Source organism: Vanessa atalanta, chromosome 13 (genome assembly GCF_905147765.1).
Source record: "Vanessa atalanta chromosome 13, ilVanAtal1.2, whole genome shotgun sequence".
Classification (NCBI taxonomy): Eukaryota; Metazoa; Arthropoda; class Insecta; order Lepidoptera; family Nymphalidae; genus Vanessa; species Vanessa atalanta.
This window is the reverse complement of record NC_061883.1, coordinates 5,875,172-5,898,558: the sequence shown is the minus strand read 5'-3', so window position 1 is coordinate 5,898,558 and position 23,387 is coordinate 5,875,172. Positions and strand designations below refer to the sequence as shown.

General features: G+C 31.7%; 1 protein-coding gene across 1 annotated transcript in view; it reads right to left on the bottom strand.

Moving 5' to 3' along the window:
* LOC125068179 overlaps positions 1-23,387 on the bottom strand; it is a 64,821-nt gene that overhangs the window by 15,338 nt on the left and 26,096 nt on the right. The window contains exons 2-3 of the mRNA XM_047677221.1: positions 18,153-18,520; positions 34-170 (exon numbers count right to left, since the gene is read on the bottom strand). Coding sequence (XP_047533177.1) covers positions 34-170; positions 18,153-18,456 — 441 coding nt within the window. The 5' untranslated portion in view covers positions 18,457-18,520. The remainder of the gene's footprint in view (positions 1-33; positions 171-18,152; positions 18,521-23,387) is intronic.

The window sequence follows — 23,387 nt, the reverse complement described above, 5'->3', positions numbered from 1 at the left end:
TTAAAATTATAATGACATTTTGTATATTCTTACCTGTATAATATCCCCATAGTTACCACCATTAGCAGTGAAGTTTAGGTGACAAACGAATGGTAAGTGGTCTTCTCTCGGCCTGCGCACTTCCAACTCATATGTTCGACCGACATCTCCCATGTAAGTTTTGTTGCACGCTATACAAAAAAAAAAAAACATAATTCTTTTAAAATAAAATAAAATTATTTCGCGCCTAAAACTAGCCCTTTTGTTATATATATTTTTTTGGCATTGAAATAAAATAAGGCTCTACTACCAAAGCAAATTTGCATGCAATCGTTCCATTTTAGAGTATTGTTAATAGTACAAATATTTTAAATGCTCTGTCTGTCTGTATATCTGTTACGTTTCCACTGTTAAACCGCTAAAATTAGTCACAGGTTCCTTTTTAATCCTTTGTGTTGTTGATTCAAGTACTTTTAGATAATTTAAAGCGTGGTTCACTTTTAATAACAGTGAAACACATTTAAAACTTAAAAGACGATCACAATTTTATAGAAAATCGCTTTGCAGTAAAATCTTAAGACTTATGACTACTAGACCATTAATAATAGTCGAATTAAACATATTACGTAACTCTATATTTTAGCTTCGAGTTGGTGTAATATGTTTCAGTTGTGGGTATTTATCGATTTTACGAAAGTTAAGTTATGCTCCTTTTATTGCAAAATATGTGAATCGTGTAAGATAAGTCTAATTTTAAATATATCACTATTCAATATACTCGTAAATTAAAGTCGCTTCCCGCTGTATGTCTGTCACTGTGTATGCAAAAATCTTTAAAACTACGCAACGGATTTTGATGCGGTTCTTTTAATAGATAGAGTGATTCGAGAGGATGGTTCATATGTATTATACATGCATAATATAGTACCGAAATATTGATAATTTTAGAGGTTTATTATGTGATCTAAATAAACATCAGGTGAGCCTCCTGCTCGTTTGCCAACTTTTGACATAAAAAAAAAAAAAATTTTTTTGACGATTACATTGCAAACCTTGACTAAACCTTACGAGATTAGATCAATATAATGTACTACAGTGTTGCCAACCTTAAAAAAGTCTACAAAAATATGTCCGAAATATATCTATCTCTTAGGGATAACCCACAATAACCATTTTTTATTCTTTACTTTTTATAAGGAATAATGGCTTATTTAAGAAGAGATTTTAAGCAATACATCATTAATCCCTATTCAATGAAGGACTTTAAATACAATGTGCATTTAATATAGAGAATACCTAGAGCCTTTACAGCATGTAATTTAAATAAATATTTTTGATGATGTTACAGATTTAGAATGCAGAGACATGGCGGTACGTATTGTCTAATGGCAAAAAGCTGTGTATTGTATATAAAGACATTCTGTACGTATAGTAGTATATTTAGTATCAGCATTGCACCCATGCGAAGCCGCGGCGGGTCGCTAGTATTTACTAAAATATGATTAGGACTCATAATTTTTCTATAATTATTCATTTGTAATTTTGTTTATAACCCATTATATGTAAAATAATAAAAGTTCAGGCATGTAAATGTCCCGTTACTGGGCTCAACCTGGCGTCCACGCCTTGTAAAGATTTGGAGCTTACTCCATCACGTTGCAAGGTGGATAAATATGGCTGTATGGATTTTCAACTATAACATGCAGGTTTCCTTCACTAGATGAACGAGATGAATAATAAATAAAAACTCAGGGATGCTTGAGCAAGTTTTAACGCACCGTCCATTGAGATTCACAACTTCTAATCACTTGGACATCTCGGTCAAAGATAAATCTCGATTGCGTTATAATATTAATTAGATCGTCAAAACGGCGTAACTATGTGTAACAATTCTTCTCGTTAAAATATACCTACCTTCTTGGTAGGATTTTGTGCAAGCCCGTCTGGTTAGATATGTCACCATATATTTTACCGAAAAACAGGAATACTTTGAATTGCTGTGTTCAATTTTGAAGGGTGTGTGAGCCAATGCAATTACACGTGCAAGGGATATAGTAACTTAATTCTCCAGTTTACTGGCGCATTGGATATGTAAGGATTAAAGATTTCTTACGGTGCCTTAGTCTATTGGCGGTGGTTACGAACAACCATCATGTGGCCTATATGCCCAACAGACTACCGCCTTACATTAAAAAAAAAAAATAAAAACAAATGAGAAAAATATTATAATGTCTTTTGTTTTCTATAAGCGTGCGATAAACGGTTCAACAGAAATTGACATTTCCAGTATTCTTTGTTATTATACCTATTAAGTTGTAGTCGAAAAAAAAATGAATCGAATATTTTCCAAGAACAATACCATTTCCGGTACCTGTACTATTGTAAATCCTTTCAGCACAAAAATAGGGAAATGAGAAGGAAAAATAATTTGAATAAAGCGAACCGCACAATGGGGAGTCGGCCATATTTTTACAATCTTTTAAAAAGCCTTTTGTCTGTCCTGACAGCGCATTAAGTACACAGCATAAGACAAGTGTTCACTTCGCCACGGAACATTATTGTTCGCTTTTATTCTTTTTTTTTAAACCTTAATTTTTATTACGGTCTTGTCATTTACGTATTTTTGTTACGTGCGTTGCGAAAAACTACGACCTGCTGACATTAATATATATACAACGTAAGCAAGTACAGTTGTCTTGAAAATGCTATTGTAAAAAAAAAATCCTCGCAATCTTTTTTTAAATAATAATGATTTAGGTAATTTGAATGGAAATATGTAATTATACATTATTTTAACAGTGACTTTAAATAGTAGGGGGGCGGGGTGCAATTTTGCTCAAGTTTATTTAATAAAATAAAACTACTGTTACACTTCACACTAACACTAAACACACTTTTCCATGTATGTGGCAATATAAAATATCAAAAATAACTAAACTTTTCGAATTTTAATAAGTAAAATTTCCACGATTATGCTGAGATGTTTTTTAAGTCGCCCATCTGATGGCAAGTAACTATGACTGTCTATATCGTGTACAACTATGTCTTCGATTGGATTCGAAGATTGAGTGAACCACTGTAATTACATAAACAAGGGAGATAACATCTCAGATTCCATAATTAGAATGCCGTAGTCTATGGGCTAAAACAACATACCATTAGGTAGGAGTAAAATATATATGTATTATTATGCAAATAGTCATACTATTATATATTTGATTGGCGTGCCTAGGGAATAAAACCGACGCGTATACCGTGAAAGCAAACGGCATGACGTTCTTTTATAACCTCATGTCTCCTCTTCGCCGCTGCTCCCTCTTCCCTAGTGTTTTTGTGTGTCACGTTTACAATATACTGCTACTTTGTTTGTGTATATATTCTTAATACAATTAAAAAAATGTCTAACTGACATACAACGCAGAGCTTTAACCGATGGGTTTAACAGTACGAAATTTTGCACAGGAATTATTTATTTGGAACGTTGGTGAGTACGAGAATAGGATTTTTCAAAATTCAAATCCCATAGGGTTAAAAAATGATCAATTATATTTAATATCGTTAAATTGTTAAAGCTTTTTGAAGGAAGGCTTCCGTTCGTATTTAAAAGTCTAATTCACAAATTCATTATTTATTATAAATCCTATATAATATCATAAAATTTAATTTAAATGTATTAAAAGGCTTGGAATTATCATCTTTGTTATTTTCTTTAGATAATCCAAATAAAGGAAAAATTAAGACTAAAATGAGACATCTATTATGAATCGTAAGTATCATTAATCGTTCAAGTCAACGGTAACTTTAATAAATTATTACGAAGAAATGTGAATTGTTACAAACGTGCATATAACTATGTACACAAGCATGTCTAAGTATGCCATTACTCTAGTAAAATGGTCCATTTGTTTCGCGTCGGCATCCAACGGGTTAAAAAAAATTCATCCCTCCGTCCGGAACGAGACATGACCGTATTTTTTGTTGTTCAAATTAATTTTTCTACACATTTGTTTAAGTCAAATTATAAATGAATGTTAAGATACAAATAAAACTTGTTCTGCAAACATTTTAATTTGAAATTGCTCTTTTTATAAATTATATAAAAAATAACAGCTCGTTAATGACCCATTTCTTGGTTAAGGTGTCCTCTCCTCTCCTCTGTACGCCCTGCACCCGCACACGCTGCTTTGATCGTTATAGACACATTACAGATTTTCACGCGAAACATATTTACAGATTTTCTCACGATGTTTTCCTTTACCGCCGAGCAAGTGACACATGATGATACATTTTAAATACAAATTAAACATATAAAAACTCTGTGGTTCGCGCTTAAACCTGACCAATTCCGATCTTCGTATATTAAATCTATGAAAGATTTTTTTCTTAATTTAAAAATAAAAATGCGTCCGATATTCTCATCTGTGACATAATCAATGCATGCGTAAACAAAGTAACGTAAGTCCATCCTTGATGCCTTTTAACTTGCTAGTGAATACGAAACGAAAACAACGCCTATTGCTAGTCGATATGAAACTGGAATACGAATAACAAAACAAAACCAACGCTCGTGTATTTTGCATTGAATATTACTTTCGGTGCGTATTCAACGCTCGTTTTCAAAGGATCAAAGGATCGTATATCATATACAACGATATGCATGTAGTAATTATTGCGTATATATATTTTTTTTAATTTTGTGTTGTCACAAATAAATGTATTTTTGGATATATGAAAATGAAGCCAAAATAAATGACAGTCGTTTATATGGTCTGTATTTCGGTGAAATGGAGACATATAGAATGATTTAAATTCTGATAAATATTTAATTTTCCCATTGTTGACTGTATTTAATATTAAAGTAATAGAACATTTCGACATTTTGAATTGTTATCTATGTATAATCTTCTCCCTAATGGAAAATGAGGTTTAAGGGCGCCTACACAATTTGGCGATGCGATGCGATACGACGCCACGTCACAGGAACTTGCGAAAGGAATTGCTGCGATACGATTTCGGCAAGCGTTGGTTCAGGTGACTATATCGGTAGCGGTAGCCAAACGTATTGGACGTATTTTTAGGAATAGTGACATGGATCACATTGGATCACATGGAAAATTTTGGGTTCATCCACTCATTACAATTATAAATGCTGATCGGAACTATTTTACTCAAAAATATTGCTTGATACTTTGAGAATAGAAGAAGATTTTTTATTGATTATTTTAGAATGAGCATATCTTCATTTAATTAGCTTTTGTGCCGGCGGCATATATCCCCAACGCTGTCTCAGAACGGACTAACGTGGTGTCAACAAGTGTGACGTAATATCGCAGGAATGCGCGATGCGACTCAGATCGGATATTAGTCAGTAGTATTAGACAGTAGTCGGCACTTAGCGACTAATTTATTTATATATATATGAATGTTAATTTGTTTTCTTATTTTTTGACAAAGTTTAATCGATCACCAATAAAGTTGGTACATATATATTTATATATTCGTATGGACACTTTGTTACAACTAGCCATTAGATACGTAGTCTATACGTTCGCCTTCGATTTGACCAAGAACAATATTTTTGTGCAAATAATTTTACAAACGGATTTTAATTTAATTGAATTAGCTATATATAAAATAATGCGTTCACGCATCGGTCGAGTTGAAGCGTTGAATAATTGTAATTAACGATTTGCATGTAAGCCTTTTTTGACTTAGTCCCAGTAACATCAACGTACTATACGTTGATGTTACTGATGTTACATACGTTGATGTTGAAGTTAATTGCTTACAAAGCAAATTAAAGGGCTGTATAAATTTCTACCTAGACATAAATAAATCCCTAAAATATGTACTTGTATAAAGATGTTAATTTTTTGTCTTCGTTAAAATTTATTTAGTAACTTACTAAATAAATCGTTAAAACAAATATTTAACAAGCTTATCTGCTTTTATTATTTTCATTATTATTATTTTTTTATTATTATATTTATATTTATATATTTATATTTTATTTTATATTATTATTATATTCATATTTTTATCTTGCCTAATTTTGTCATTATAATTATTATGTGGTATGGTATGTGTGGTATGTTATGGTACCTTTTTATATGCAATATACATTAACGGTTTCATAAACTGCATCAAAGTTCAGGATTACTTTCGAATTAATATTTTTGATTAGTGATACCTTACATGGGTTTAATAGGCGAAAATTTTACTGTAATGCAAGATAATTTCCGACCCTAAGCCGCTGCACAAGTTTGACAATATTGCGAAGAGATTGGATTACGTACCAGTAATTAGCCAGAACAGTGCATGGATCCCATTGAGCGTGTTTGGGACGGTTTAAAAAAATATTTAAAAATGAGAAATCACCCTGTTTTTAGTGTACCCACAACAGTGGCAACACTAAGAACAGCTATTTCACAAGAATGAATCAAAATTACACAACATCGCTTAATAACCCTAATAAGATATATGCGGCACCGAATAAGATATATTCTAATATGTAAGAAATGCACGTGGTGCCTCCACGTGCCTTATTAAAAAAATACTGTGCTTCAACTTTTTTTTTTCATTGTAAAATCCAATTTTCCATAAAACGAACCAAAAAACTTTGTACATTTATCGTGTTTGTTTAAAAAAAGTTGAATGGTCCTCTCCAGCACACAGACGTGCACTTAAAGATATGGTACTGCGCTGTTATGAAGTTAACGAATCAAACTATAGGTTTCAATTTAAATTTGTATAAAAAGTTTTAAAACTCGGTAGAAATGTTTATATCAAAAGCGTCTTGAACATTGATACAGTTTATGAGTCCGTCAGAGTATTTACATTCATATTATATTACTTACACAGTATTAGAACTTTGTTTTGTGTTTTATTGGTCCGGTTTGACAGATGAGTGAGGCAGTGTAACTACAGGCACAAGGCACATAACATCTTAGTTAAAAAGGTTGATGACGCATTAATGAAGTAGGGAATGGTAAATATTTACAGTGCCAATCAGTAAAAACTCTGGAAATCGGAAGTGTGTACACTACCGTGCCTCGGAAAGTACGTAAAGCTGATGATCTTGCGTCTGAACTCTTTTCGGTCGTATCCCATCGGATTATGAGAGTGAGGAAATAGAGAGTGTTCCAGCATCTGGGCACACACTAGTGCTATAATATGTCCTGTATAATTAACTGGTTTCCCTTAATATTGCCCGCCGTGGCCGAAACCTCTAACGAGGAATATTTAACATGTATATTCGAAATACCCGACTTAACATTTCAATCGGGACACTATAATATTCTGAATGTTTAATGTTTTCGCTTATTAATTTACGTTTATTTAAAATATAACAGTTTCGTAACAAAATACCTTGTGTTACCATAGTTTTATCCTTAAAGAACATAATTGAGACATCGTAAACGATCCATTATTCGAATAAGTTTTCTCAAAAGCATTCAATTTTGTCTTAACAAATTCACTCTTGAGACGAGAATAACAAGTCGAAAAATATAACAAAGGTTCGTGTTTGAATTAATGTAGTAAAAGCATTTGGTAATTTAGATATTAGGTATTTGAAATATTAATTCACAAGCTTATTTATACAAGCCATATAATTGTTTCTCTTGCCTGCCTACGTCTGACCTCAAATTATATCAAATATTTAGTTGACAATTTGTTCATTTCATAACTTCGTGGTAGACCATTATTTTTATAAGTTTTTTTATACATAATAGGCAAACGAGATTATTGAACCCTGCTGGTAAGTAAGAATTCCACATACCGTAACACACTGCCCACCTTGGGAACTGAGATATTATAATGTATTTTGTACCTGTTTTTTATATTATGTTAGTGTAGAAGCACGGGCAAATGGGCCACCTGATGATAAGTGAGTGTTGAGTATATCCTGTATCAACAATGCACCACCAATCTCGGGATCTACAATGTTATTCCCTGTGCCAGTTAAACTGGCTAACTTATGCTTCAAAAATATAAATATAATAACGACTGAAACCCTGCAAGAACTTATTATTTGGAACACATTGAACGCACCCTTAAACGTCAAATATGGCCGCCGTTAAACTGTCATGTCATTGAATTTCATGGATTTAATATCGAAATATCTCGATTATACGAATTTTGGAGATATATGTTGTCGACTAAAAAATATTTTTTTTTTACGATCTATCTTTTTGGATAGGTTTCGATTGGGTCTGTCGTAGGCCTACACTAAATTACTAATATAGCTTGGTATATGGTTATATAATATCTGATAAGTAGTCGGAATTACCACCATCAAGTAAATATACTGACTCAGTCTACATTATCTCAACCTTGATAATAAAAGTATAAATCGTTAGTAGATCGAACTTGAATCGATAGAACTTACCCAACTTAAGATCAATAATTATTGACAACACACACACACACACACACACACACACACACACACACACACACACACACACACAAACACACACACACACACACACACACACACACACACACACACACACAAACACACACACACACACACACAACTTATATATCCTATAATATTTTAACAAAATAATTATTCTTGTATTTTTAAGTTTAACATCGAACGACAACATCGTCGATCTTGAAAATGCCTAAATAATTATTAGTAGCGAATATTAATTTATTAAAATATAAAATGTAAAGTAAGAAATCGTACGTAGAATTTTTTATTTTACTTTTAATGTATAAGTTTTTAGATCTAAATAACTGTCTAGTGAAATTGGCAACAGAATTCCCACCACCACGATATTACGTCAATAGCCGTGGGTATCTCTATTTAACATAATATCAAATGTCAAACCACATTTGCTACAATTTCAGATCTGTTCAACTACGTAATATTTAATAATTATTTACTTTATATGACATTTAGCTTCTTTTTACGTAATATATACGCTTCGTAAGAAAAACACGTATTGATTGACTTTGTGATTACGATTCGATTAAAGAATTGTATAAAATAATTTCAGAACGCATTTAGGTTCTCAATCTCAATATAATTTCTAATTGATTCGAAATAAACACCGAAATTGTAATAAAATCTCAAGCAATTAGCATAATGGGATTTTCATCAATGCTAAATCTATTTTAGTTCTAACGGCAACATTCGAAATTCGTAATTACAAGCAAATGAATCAAATCACCAACTATTTAAAAAACAGTCAGGTTGCACGTATTACCAAACAAAGGCGAACGGCGTTAATTATGTGTAAACTGTAGTTGTGCTTACACACGTGGAGTGGGGTAGGTTGACGTGCTAGCGATTAAGGTATCATCAGTACTTTCAAAACATATATAGATCTGTTCACTTACAAAAGTGATTATCAGCATACATTGACAATTAAAATTTTATTCTTACATCTCACGCACACTAATACAGAGTAGCGTGTGACAAGCGTCACTCGTAGTAAAAAATGTCGATAATTTATCGTGGAAGTTTGCCATCATTATTGGAATGATATATAAATATAATTATAATTATTTAGTAGTTTTTTTTTTACTATACAAATAATTAGATACAATTTTATTATTAATTCCAAAACGGCGTAGTAGTCTTCAACGATTGAAAAACTGACACTTATACAAAGATTTTGGGTAACTGAGTTTTTATCTGTTGTTATATAATATATATATATATATATATATATATATATATATATATATATATCACGTTGAAATATGTCACGTTTATCCTTTTAACTGCAATGGAGCAACGCGATGTAATGATACACATAAACGTAGTCCTAGCAGGTGGACATTGATGGGAACTTGTTAGTTGCTGCCCGCATACGTTCCGCAAAACAAAGAAACATTCATCACACACACATCTATGTTAATTATAATTGTGTACCGATGAAAATTTTTCAATTAAATTTTTTTTCTTCTTAGATACTGTAACATTTTGTTATTAACGAAAGGAAATTCAAATCACAGAAAAATAAAAATTTGATGTGCTTGAAATCAATCTCAAATTCATTTCTCATACATTTCATATATGAAATTAATATTGACAAGTATATTATGTAAAATACACACGGAATTCTACTTGGTGGTAGGGCTTTGTGCTAGTCTGGGTAGTCACCACCCACTCGTCAGATATTCTATCTAAACAGCAGTGCATAGAATTTTTGTGTTCCGGTTTGAAGGGTGAGTGAGCCAGTGTAACTTAACTATATAACATCTTAGTTCCCAAGGTTGGTGGCGCATTGGCGGTGTGAGGAATGGTTAATATTTCTTATAGCGCCATTGTCTATGGGCGGTGGTGACCACTTAACATCAGGTCGCCTATTTGCTCATCCGCCTACCTAAATCATAAAAATAAAAAAAATCAGTATAAAAAGTTAAGTAATTGGAACACTTCTAGTTATAGAAACGTTAATATACAACTGTACAAAAAACTATTAAAAATAGAATATTTATTACGTAAATCGGTTAAAATTATGACAACGCGCGACATTAATAATAAATTTTATGATTAAATAATCATTTTATTTAATTATTTTTTGTAATGTCAATGTCAAAACTCAAACTAATGTAACTAAAAGTGAAAAAGTTTATGTCATTGAATTTTACCTTTTTGAATGAAATAAAAATATTATTTATGCTTATGTAAACTTCTTCAAGCCTTACAAAGACAACGGCACTTATGTCGAGAGTTATTATGAGTTAGAGACAAAAGCTTAACTAAAGTAGACAGTATTTTCTTTTTTCTTCGAGTAACTTTTTTTTTTAAATAACAAATTACATCTCGTGACAGAATAAATACAGAGCTATATTTAGTTTTTATTTAGGCTTTCATTACCGTTAAAATGGTTCTAGAACATTCTATAGGAAGTTTTCATCGTATACGATATCGTTACGACTTTTAACACGCAAATTATTGCCTCATTGACGTTATTTGGATATTGCCTATTAAATATTACGTAGTTAGGCATGTAAAAATTCACGTCAAAACAGCAGTTTTATACTTCAGTAGTGCTTTCTGTTGTACGAGTCATTACTCGTGTGCCAGTAGGCTTGTGAGTTAAACGCAATTCTTGACTCAGTGAAAAATTTTTGCTTTTTAATTCGGCTCAGGTTAGGAACATGTGTTTTTGGGCCAAAGATTGTCGATTAGCCCGAGTTACTGATTTTTCGATCTTTTAAGGTATATAGGTGGACAGTAAATAAATCACCTGATGTAAAGTCACCACTGGTTTTAGACATTAACGCGGTAAAAAAAGGTAAATATCGCCAGTGCGCCACAAACCTTGGGCTGAGATGTTATGTTCCTTGTGCCTGTAGTTACACTGACTCACCATTCAAACTGGAACACAATATCAGTAAGTACTGGTGCTTAGTGGTAGAAAATATTATGAGTTGGCTGCATTTATCCAGACGGACTAACACCATGTAAAAGTGCACCTCATTTGTGTTTAAAAATCATCTCATGACCAGCGGTGAAACCAGTGTATCCAACAACGCGCATTGGTGCTGCCTGGTAGTTAAGCTTATATATATATCTCTTGTAAATCAACGGATACCAAAAAATAAAAAATACTAGCTTTAATTTAACTAATAGGATTAAAGTAACATACATATTGACATTTCAAAGTAATTGAAAGTCAGAGAAAACATCTTCATTCACCGAAGAACTATTACTCTTGATTTATTTAAATTTTTTACCAAATATTATAACGATAAAAATACTTCACCAAATTATATTACTAAACTAATAACCCTTCCGGAAGTGATAAGCAATAATAATAATACTTTATTCCAGTAGACTCACAAACGTCATTTTGAATCGTCATGTTCCAATCTTGAATTATACATATGTAAAGTTACTACCGGTTCGGATTCGTTCAGATAAATTCTACCAAGAAGAACCGGCGAGAGACTCAGTAGTTAATCTTTTCCACCATTTTAATTACATGGTATGTCTGTAAAGTAGACATGTATTACATTTTTATATAATATTGACTCCACGCTTTTTTATCTTTAATATAATTTTGTATTGAGTAAATAATATGCCTTATTTATCAATGTTTTGTTTCACATGAGCTTAAAATTTATTTATGGGCCAAGTTCAGAAGTCCTAACCCAAAGGATACCTGGAAATAATCGCCAAAGCAAAAAAGCCACATATTGTGCTGGACATCTTTGTATGGTGTACAATAAAAAGGTAAATTAATAACTCCAAACAAAAGTTGATACGTTTGCTTTGTTATAACACTTAACGTGTTATAAAGCAGCCACTATACACACGGGCTCACGTTTAGAAACGATAAAGAACGTTAAAGGATGCCGTGTCAGATTACATTGGTTCGGAAACGACACGGTAAACTTAACACCTTATTAAACGGTACGCGGGTTTTTTGTTAATTGTAGCCACATTTCTGGCTAATGACTACGTACGTGGGAACGATAAAAGCGAAAGCTCGTTTTCACCTACCACTGTAATTAAAAGAGGTTTATTGTTCACCTGAGTTTTTGAGTGTTTAGAATGGACGATAGATTACGTTCTGAATCGTTTAATCGGTTTGCTTCATGGATTTTTCATGTTCAGGGTATAGTATTTTTTGTTTTCTATTACGTATTTTGTTGTATTATTTTCTTATTCAAACGATTTCCAATATGTGAATATTAAGTGTGAATTCTATTGAGAATAATTGGTACGAAACTTAATAGACATTCTTATCTATTTGCAGGAAAGTGTGTGTTAAGGATATTATAAAATAACGATATTTTAGCAAACAATACTTCTTGGGAATGAAAAGGTTGCCCCTACGCCTTTTCTAATAAAAATGTGGTTAGATTTATGGTACACAACAGTTTTTTTATAATAAGCACATGGTCTTTTCCCGTTGTATTCCTTTCCATACAGGTAGGTTTTTTTGATAAGCTAGCTATATAAATAAATAAAATTGAATATATTTTAAAACTGCCCTTTTCTTAATCCATCATGTTTCCAAGTTACCGAAACTTGTAAAATAATTGAACTCTTGATTTTATATAGTTTTACAAAAATATGTATACCTAACAAATATACATTAAAGCAATTTTTTTGTTTTTACCATTTAGGTAGCGGACAGGCAAATGGGCCACATGATGGTAATTGGTGACCACCGGCCATAGACAATGGCAATGTATAAAATATATAACCATTACTTACATCGCCAACCTTGAGAACTAAGATGTTATCACCCTTTATAAATATCAGTTGATTTTAATAAAGAAATTATTTATACATATTTATTTATACAGCTTCGAACATTTTCATAGCTTAGATTACTCGATATGAAACTCTTTTAATAATTCTCAAAGGAAATAAACTTTGAACTTATCAATATGGACAGTGAAATGCAAAAGAAAAGTTTATATTACTTGGACGCGGGATCTTAGTCTTCGACAGTTATTAGATGATAAAATAATGTTCTAAACTTGTGGAACGTGACAAAGAAATGGTGACATACATTTTTATAAGGTTTAAGTTTTCTTTGTTTACTTTATTAGAATATATATATTTCTTTATGTGTTTAATACATTTCTTAATCCATTTTTAATCTGTGACAATCTCTACTATCTATATTAATAATATAAATGTGAAGTCTGTCTGTTACGCTTTCTCCAACAAATAATAATATTACAAAAATATTTTTGTATCAGTCTGTAAATTTGTTTATGTTTGGACCGTATTCCACCACGCTGCTTCAATGCGAGTAAGATATGTTTGATTTTAAAATAATCGAAAAGATTTTTTGCATCTTAAAGATATATCGCGTCAAATTGAATCCTTAGACTCATTCTTTTAACGGGCTAGGTTTTTTAGAATGAGCAATTTCCTTCCAACTAAATCAATAGTCCCTAAAAAATATAAACAATCAGTAATATAGATTTATCATTAATGAAAAAGATTTAATAATTTAGAATGTAATTATTAAGGTTCAATCGAGTATATCACAAAGCGATTGCCGTACAGGGTACCAATTCAAAAAGAAAAACAATAACAATTTTTATATATATGTACATAGAATTTGAAGTAATAGCAAAAGTCAAAAGATAATGAAGTTAGGCCATCTCGTCTGCCATCTTTCCAAATGACGTTTTCCCCTCAAGAGAATCGTGGAAACCGAGAATAATCTAGTTCTTTCAATCTCCTTTGTAAGGACATCTGCGCGGTCTTTTGTGTAAGACAATTATCATTCCGGACGTTTCTGGCATAAAAACGCATTTAAAGGCTGCAAAGAAGCGACGCTAGCTATGGCCTGCTCTTAATTAGGTGTTTTAGAGCTGTTAGGTTAGTTATACGATGTGATTGGGGAAATAGACTAGTTGGGTTCACTTTTCTTTTTATTTTTCTTTAAATGTATTAATTTTCTTTGTTTTATATTCGTTTTGACTTAACAAGTTATACGTTACCTTTATTTGTTAGTTACGAACACTAGTGGGTTCCCCGCGTTCGCGGGACACTTCGCGTTTATTAAAAATATTTTTTAGGAATTTCGAAACCTATGACAGGTTTTGTTTTGATTTCATTTAATTGTAAACCTCAAGTCACTCCTCTACATTTGGCACCAAAATGATGAAACCTCTTTTGAATGAAATTTTTAATAACAAACATTATACATAAGTTCAGTTTGAATTGGAGTTTGTCGAAAACAATTTATTTTAATAATTTTGTTTACGTTTTTCATTTATTTCTTATACATTAATAGCGCCACTCTCTAACTTACCAGTAACTTTTTCAACAGAAATTCTTTGTTAATTCGTAACAATTTTTATATGCAGCTGACCATAACCGATTTTTTATATTCAGCTATCGCCTCATAATCGCTGTGACAAAAATCGACTTGCGCTATTAAAATATAAAATGATGGAATGATCTCTCGTCAAATGTCTGTCTAAATGATAAACTCATACTGTCATAGCTTATTATAATACTGACACGCTACACACAAACACATTCAAATAATAATAACACTATTAAATTGAATTTTAGTACCAATTACATTTTTAGCTTAGCTAGGTAACTGTATCACAGAATTAGGTATGATATATATTTACACTAACTATAAACTCAAACGAATGGTAAATGTGTTATCGCATAGATTTAACCCAAGCATTACTTTTTAGATAGTCCAGAGATTAGGAAGCGTGAATTTTAAGCGAAGATTGATTTTTGATTCAAACCCGGGCTGCATCTTAAATTTTGCATGTGCTTAATATTTTGTGCTCATAATTCATCGAGTGCTCAAACTTAGTGAGCTCACCTTTGTCAGATGAAATGAGATAAAATTATATATCGAGCTAGCCGTGTACATAATGCAATATCCCACCATTCATATTATACCACTAAATTTTCTTAAGTTTCTCTTTTTATTACAATTTTCATATTTCAAATTTATAAATGACGAACTTCCCTACATATTTCCTACTATAATTAAAACTCTAACCTGAACCTCTTAAGCGGTGAATTTTTAATTAGAATTCTTAATTTATTAAATAGAAGTGTAATCACTGGTTTATTATTTCCACAAATGACAAACTTTCATTAAACCCTTAAAATTCATAGTCTATATGAATTTTTAATTTTTTTCTTTGCGTTCACCTACATTCTTTAAGGACATCCTGAGAAATATTTCATCTCGTTGAAACTACCGGTTCAGGCTGCGCTTTGTATGTCAGTCAGTTATTTTATTTTTTATTAAGTTAATTGAAATTGTATATAAATTTTTAACATATATTTTAAAATTGTTGCCAATGTTAAAAGTAAGGAAAATATTATTTAAGTTATACCTTGCTATAGGAAGTATGGTTCGACTAAGCGGAGTCTGAAACGTTTTATTATAAGTTTATTTTTAATACTTTCCAATTCAAGAACTAGGGTAAAAGTCAGAAAATAATAATATGGATACAATCCAAGATCGTATATGTTTAGTATAACATCGATTATTCCACAAAGATTTCATTGAATGCCAAAAAATAATTTTAAGTTCTTTATACCGATCCGCGAAACTTTAATCCAATGTATTTTGGCAAAGTTTTCGTAAACATTTATGAATATTACATTCAAGTCGTGGCGGAGCAGCCAAGTATATTCAACTGTCATAACTACTAACGTAAACTCCTGATGTTTATTTTTGATCTAGTTTCATTAAAATATGTATGTACTTATATCGAAACGAAATAGAGCACAGTATCGTATTTACGAATTTCATTAGGAGGTAACTGAAATTAATTTACGTATCTAAAATATGTATAAAAACGCTAGCGACGTGTCTGATTTTGTACAGTCAAAATCAAAATTAAATATGCTTTATTCAAGTAGACTTTTACAAGCACTTTTGAATCGTCACTTGATTCGTCGGTTGAGCTTGTACAGAGCCCATCTTCTGGATGAATTACGTCGGTTTGTTACAAAATTATTTAACAGACTGTAAATTTCCCACTGCTGGGCTAAGGCCTCATCTCCCTTTGAGGAGAAGATTTGGAGCATATTGCACCACGCTGCTATAATGCGGGTTGGTTAAATACAGACAGATGCAGGTTTCCTCACGATGTTTTCCTTCACCGTCAGCACGAGATGAATTACAAAAACAAAACAAGCACATGAAAATTCAGTGGTGCTTGCCTGGGTTTAAACCCGAAATCATCGGTTAAGATGCACGCGTGCTAACCACTGTGTCATCTCGGCTTCGATTATAGAATTGTATGCTCATAAAGTTACTAATATGTCTTGTCATTAAATAAAATACCTAACATTAATTGAAAATCAAAAAATAAATGGTTTAATCACTTTAGCGAAATTAAACAATTTCCAACCAATTATACTAACAGTATAATACAATCAAATCCCAGAGAATTAGGTCTCTTAGTCTCACGGGAATTAAAAGCCTTCTCTTCTAATGAGGAGGTTTTTGGACCTAAGCCCACAGTCGTGCTGTGAAAAGCGACACATTCACAATAATAATTATCCGTATGTTATAGTTTGCCAGATATTTATATTACATTTACATACAAATACTTATATCAATTTCGTGTTACATTTTTACTTAAAAATATATTGTATTTTGAATAAATACGTACTAAACTATTCCTTTATATTATATGAAAATTAATAATTATTCTCTTTAATTCTTGAATAATTTTTAATATTATTCTAAAAAACATTTGACTCATTTTGAAAATATTTTCTATGATGGGTATATTTATGCGGAAAAATATAAAAAAAAATGGTTTAAAACAAGGAAAAGGGTCTCTTAATTTTCTTTTTCTCGACTGTATGGATTTACAAAAGGGCCAAATTTAAAATTAAGAAACAGGGATAGCTTTCTTTCTTAATTTAAATAATTGTTAAGGATCGTTTGTTTCAATAAGTCATTATACAATTAGTGAGTTTATAAATTACATCACGTCTAGGGAAATAAATCGTCGTTCCTTTTTTTATACTGTTAATTATAAACAGTTGTATGCTCTTATGACCCGAAGTACTGGTAATGTTTTACTTTGGCTATCAATAAATATGTGCTTCAATAGAGCTTCAATATTTATAGAAGGTATAACTTTTTGTTAAATGGGCCACCTGATGGAAATGGTCACCACCGCCCATAGACAATGGCACTGTAAGAAATATAAATCGTTCCTTACATCGCCGTCAACCTTGGGATGTTATGTCTCTTGTGCCTGTAGTTACACTGGCTCACTCCCACTTCAAGCCGGAACACAACAATACTAAGTGCTGTTGTTTTAATTTAGAATATCTAATGAGTGGGTGGTACCAACTCAGACGGGCTACCACAAAGTGCTTCCACCAAGAAAACATTTGGAAGAGTCAGACGAGTAAATTAAAACGCTGATGAGTGGCTGGTGGAGCCCTATCACCAAGTACTTTGATACTAAATTAAAAAAGGCAAACTTTTACCGAAGTATGGTAATTGGTAAATTTATTTTACAGCTTAACGTAAACAGTGTGTTTAGTGTGGCCACATTTAAGTCTTAATAAGCTTGTATAAGGAATCGGTACAAGCGTCATAATATTGTAAATCCTCTTTGCAGACGCATGCCGATGCATTGGTAGTATAGAGTGACTTATTATTGAAAATATCTAAGGGCGAAGATAAAAAGAAAAAAAAAGTATTGATTGATTAACTTACGTGAACATGCTTTCGGCTCGTCGCTCTTGTCACCACAGTCGTCCTCTCCATTACAGAACTTATCCAGCGATATACACTGGCCCGTATCACAGAGCAGTTCACTCAACCTACATGGACTAGCGGCATTTCTCGTTATTTTCGCTTTATTAACCGCCACAACCATACTTATGTCTGAATCTACAATATCTTCATTGAAATCCTCACTTAAATCCTGAGGACTACAGAGTTTTAACGATAATAACACAATCATGAACAATATAGTTCTGTTATTTGATATTTCGTAGAAACTTTTTATTAAATTCATTTTTAATCTTTAACAACACATTTGCCGCAACATCATCTAAGACGTTTCAATTTTCACTTGATACCTGAAACAAAGATATTAATTATATTAAATCACATAATTTATTTTGATACTTTATAATTTAAATAAGTACCAAGAATAATATAATAAGTATAGACCATAGATTTATTGTTTATTTGTTGTATTCGAAGTTTAGTGTGTATCCGATACAGTAAAGCCTCTTTTTACAAATGAGTATGTAAGTATTTAATTATTCTAGTAGGTACGCGTATTTTTTTAAAATAATAATATATAATAAAAAAATATATTCAGTTTTTAAAAGCAAGCTATAATTTAAAAAGTTCTCGTTCAATTTGAGAGTTGTAATTTTATTTGTAATATTTTGTTTGGCTACATTGAATTTTCCGGTCAAAAGTTGAACGCTTCAATAAATCCGAAGTTAGAAAGAAAATAAGGAAAGGGAGATATAGAACCGAATTTCGAATTCACGAGATTGTATTCAAAATAAGAGTTTTAAGTATATTTCGTGTCAGAAACGTTTCAATAAATCTTATTTGTCTAATATGTAGGGTAACTGGCAAATGGGCTACGTGGTGGTAATTTACCATCGCCTTTGACATCGGCAATATAAAAAATATTAACCCATACAAAGTCAATGCTGAGTATTGCTGTTTTTGCTGAATATGTGGTACCTACTGAGAGGAGTTATCACAAAGCCCTACCAAGTGAGAGAGCGTAATCATTATTTAATTTAACGTGGTTTGTATTTAACTAAACAGTGACAGTTAGATGATCGGACATGACAAATTATAAGGGACGTCAGTGACCCGGCTCCCGAAAACAATTAACCATAGTTAATCCCCATTAATCGCAGGACCAACTGATGCGTAGTAAAGCTTGCTCGTTTAAAATTAACTTTTCCATTAAGCCTGTTGCGCTACCAATGGACTGTATCGTGGCTCGGCTTATGGAGGCTTTACATATTTAATAAAGTACGGCACTAATGTTTATGACATGCTTCGTAAGTACACAGATCTGATTTGAGATTTTCTAAAAAGTAATTCTTAGAAATTTCTTTAATGGTCTTTATTCGTTTCATTTGCTTTTTATTTTTCATTAATTATAGGTCCTAGATGTGTAGGATCTGGACTTATATGTCCTTTATATTGCCTAGTAGTAGGCAAAGGTCTATCCTTATCTTGAGAAATTTCGAAGAGTATACCACCAAGCTGCTTCAGCATAGCTAAGATACCTACATTAAATTATCGCGTTTTTTGATTTCATATTTCTGATTTAATAAAATCGATCATCGTTAATCAAATTAAATATTCAATCTTGAGCAAAATGTGGACAATAGCGTTAACATTTTCTAGAATAGACGATAATTAAACCGGTTCATTGGTTTGAATAAAATTTGAGACGTAACTGATTACACCCTTGAACTAATATAACGGCAAAAGCCTAAATAGAATGTAGGACTTTCGTTACAGAATACATATTTAAAAAGAAAATTGTTGAACTAAGTAAAAAAAAAAAGTATAATTATCTTTTCTTTTTCAATACCAACAAGCTCATCATTAAGAATGCTGAAGTGATATCTACGTAACGATCTACAATTGTTACGATCCTACTTGTAATTGGTCCGTTTAAATATAAAGTTCATTTGCTGTGTCCATATTATATTATAACTTGAACGTTCTCAGTGTCGTTGTTAAGAAATCTGATCAATTTTTATCATAAATGTTATAGAAAAGTAATCCATAAAATGTTATAACAACTTAATACAGAGATATTGGTAACACATGGAAAAAAAATATTCGTGAATTTGTAGTTTTCTTTTGACATAAAAGGAAGATCAATGCAATTGCTGTTGTAAAAAGATCTACAAAAAAGTCCACGACGATATGTCTATCTCTTAAGAATAGCTCACGATAACCATGTTTTATCCTTTACTTTTAACGATGAATAATGGCTTATTTACGAAGCGATTTTAAGTAACACAGCGTTAATCCTTATCCCATTAAGTACCTTAAATATATTTTGTATTTAAGATAGATCGACATGGCCCTTTACACTTACAGCATGTAATTTAAACAAACATTTTCGAAGATATTAAAGATTTAAAATGCAAGAACATAGCGGTTTGCATTGTCTAATAACAAAAAAGCTGTGAACGTTGTATATAAAGACATTCTGTAGTATATTAAGTATCAACATTGCACCCGTGCGAAGCCGGGGCGGATCGCTACTAATACAATAAAACGTTATTTCTGTGTGGTATGAAATATTACGCAGTCGCGATAAATAATATTAGCTCACTTTCTCACGACATAAATCAACCAAATGTATGTGTATATTAAATTTCTTTATCGAGACACAATCAACTGGTTACAGGTGTGCAATATTATTTATGGTCTCCACATGTCGGCAAGGGCTGAACGGATTGCCCCACTTACTGAGGGTCGATTGTGTCCATGATGGCTGCCTAGCTGCTTTGACCGTCTGATGTTTGTACAAACATTACATGGTTATATTTGTTTTTGTAACACGAAGGCTATTATCGAGTTTTACCCCAAGGGCATTTAAGTGTTTGGTAACTAGTTAGCAGTTCTTAATCGTTAAGAATTATAGTCGATGATTTTAACATTATTACTAGGAAAAACTGATAAAGGTTATTGCTTAAGATTTTTAATAAGTTTAATAAAAATTACATGATAAACACCTCTTTAGTACGAAAATAGCACTTATAAATTCCATTATAAGTAATTACTGAGAAAAAAAATGCAATTCAATAAAATAACATAAAATAAATGTTTCTTCTGCAATCCTCCAAATTCATTTTTATTATTCATAATGGCAAGAATCCCATGAATGTCAATGAAATCGGCGTCAATTAAACTTACATATTCTTCGTTATACTAATAAATCCACGAATTTTATAATTTATATGTTTATCGACAAGATAAGATAATATAGTACAATAGAAAAGTCTGTCAATTTTTTTCTTATGTCTCTATGATATAGGTACGGGGGCGGGCAAATAGCTCACCTGATGATAAGTGATCACAAACCAACTTTGGCAATGGTGCTGAAAGAAATTAACCATTCCTTATATCACACTAATGTGTCCCCAACCATGGGAGCTAAGATGTTATGACCCTTGTGCCTATAGTTACACTGGCTCACTCATCCTTCAAACGGGTTCAAATGAGTGGGTGGTACCTACCCAGACGGTCTTGAACAATGCCCTACCACCAAGTATTTGTACCTAATTATAAGTGCTTACAAGAGCATTTTGTACAATAAAAAAATATTATCCATACTTACACCCTTGTAAATACAAGTACCTAGGGGTATATTATAAAGATAATTTATGAAGCTGTCATTCTATTCATTAACTTTCTTGCAAATAATTAAGAGCTCTGTTCCCTACGACGTAAAATTTCACATTTTCACATTTGGATTGTATGTAATTAGATAATTAAGGAAAAAATCAACCCTAACTGTAAATAAAAAATATTATTAATATTTAGAGCCAAATTGGCACCGTGGCTTGAACGCTAATCGTTTCCAGTGGTTTGGAATGTGTATTCTAGTGAGACAAAACTCAACAGTCACTATTCTAAAAAAATAAGTTTTTTATCTACAATGGATTATTCAATCCATGCAATACAGAGTATTAAACAAACAGAGAAATTAAATATTATAAGCTTGTATCCTTAGGCTTAAACTCTGTAAAATGTTTTCCATATAACTGTAGATGAAATTAACGAACTTGACAAAGTTCACAGAGCAGACGTTTTAGAGTGATGGTGTTTGCATATAATATTAATAAAGAGCACAATGTGTACAATTTTGGTGCAGCATTTCGGAAGTCACCGCAACTGTGACACAGCATGCAAATTACCGTAAAAGCGAATTTGTGTTTCCAAATGCAAAGTGCTTACAAAGGGTTTAAATTTGCAATTCCATCATAATAGCGACGCGGATAATACGTTGAAATGTTAAACCGTTGCAATAGTTTGGCGTTCGTTGCATTCGGAATCGTTAGTTCGATTGGTTTCGCACACCGTTTAAGTCGATTAGAAGACTTGTCAAATTTTAGCTACACTAGTCTTATTATGCAGTTGAGAAATTAATGCATTGTGTATCAATCCATTTCGTTGATAATATTGATTGATGATCTACTATTTCTGTTTACACGAATTCGACGATCAAATAAACACGATCGAATTTGCTGATAAACACTGTTTAGCGGGTGAGTAGCTACACAATGATTTATCTCTTTTTCTCATCTGGAGTTTAGCATTTGTAAAAAAAGGATAACATAAATACTAAAAGTGCTATATATATTTGGAATTTAATAAAGTAGCATTAGGACCTAATGTACCGTATGACGTAAATGTATTTTTACTACCCCTAGAAAAAATAAAACAGATTTTTTTTATATCTAGATAGATTTATTTCGTATAAAAATAATTATGTTTATATTATTGTTATTTGTAATAAATGATATAAAATCTTAGTCATCGTAATGTTGCAATAATGATTATTATTATTATTTTAATATCCTACTCCAGGGCAAAGGCCACTTTTCCCCATAGGGGGATAATATTGAAGGTTATTCCAATGCGGGTGACTATATGTGTAACATAATGTCATCCAATACATGCAAGTTTTCGAAGGATTTTTCCTTTTACTGTGGAGTACGAGATGCATTATAAACATAACCACATTTAAAACTAAGTGGTGCTAGCCCTAACTAACTTTAACCCGCAATGTTTGTATTCCCGTCACTGAACAGTTGCGTATTTTTTGTTACGTAATTTTTTTATATTTATAATTGAGCACTAAATACTTGTAGTAATTATATTATACAATTTAGTAAGAACTTGTTAATATCATGTGTCATTGTATGAGCTATTAATTTT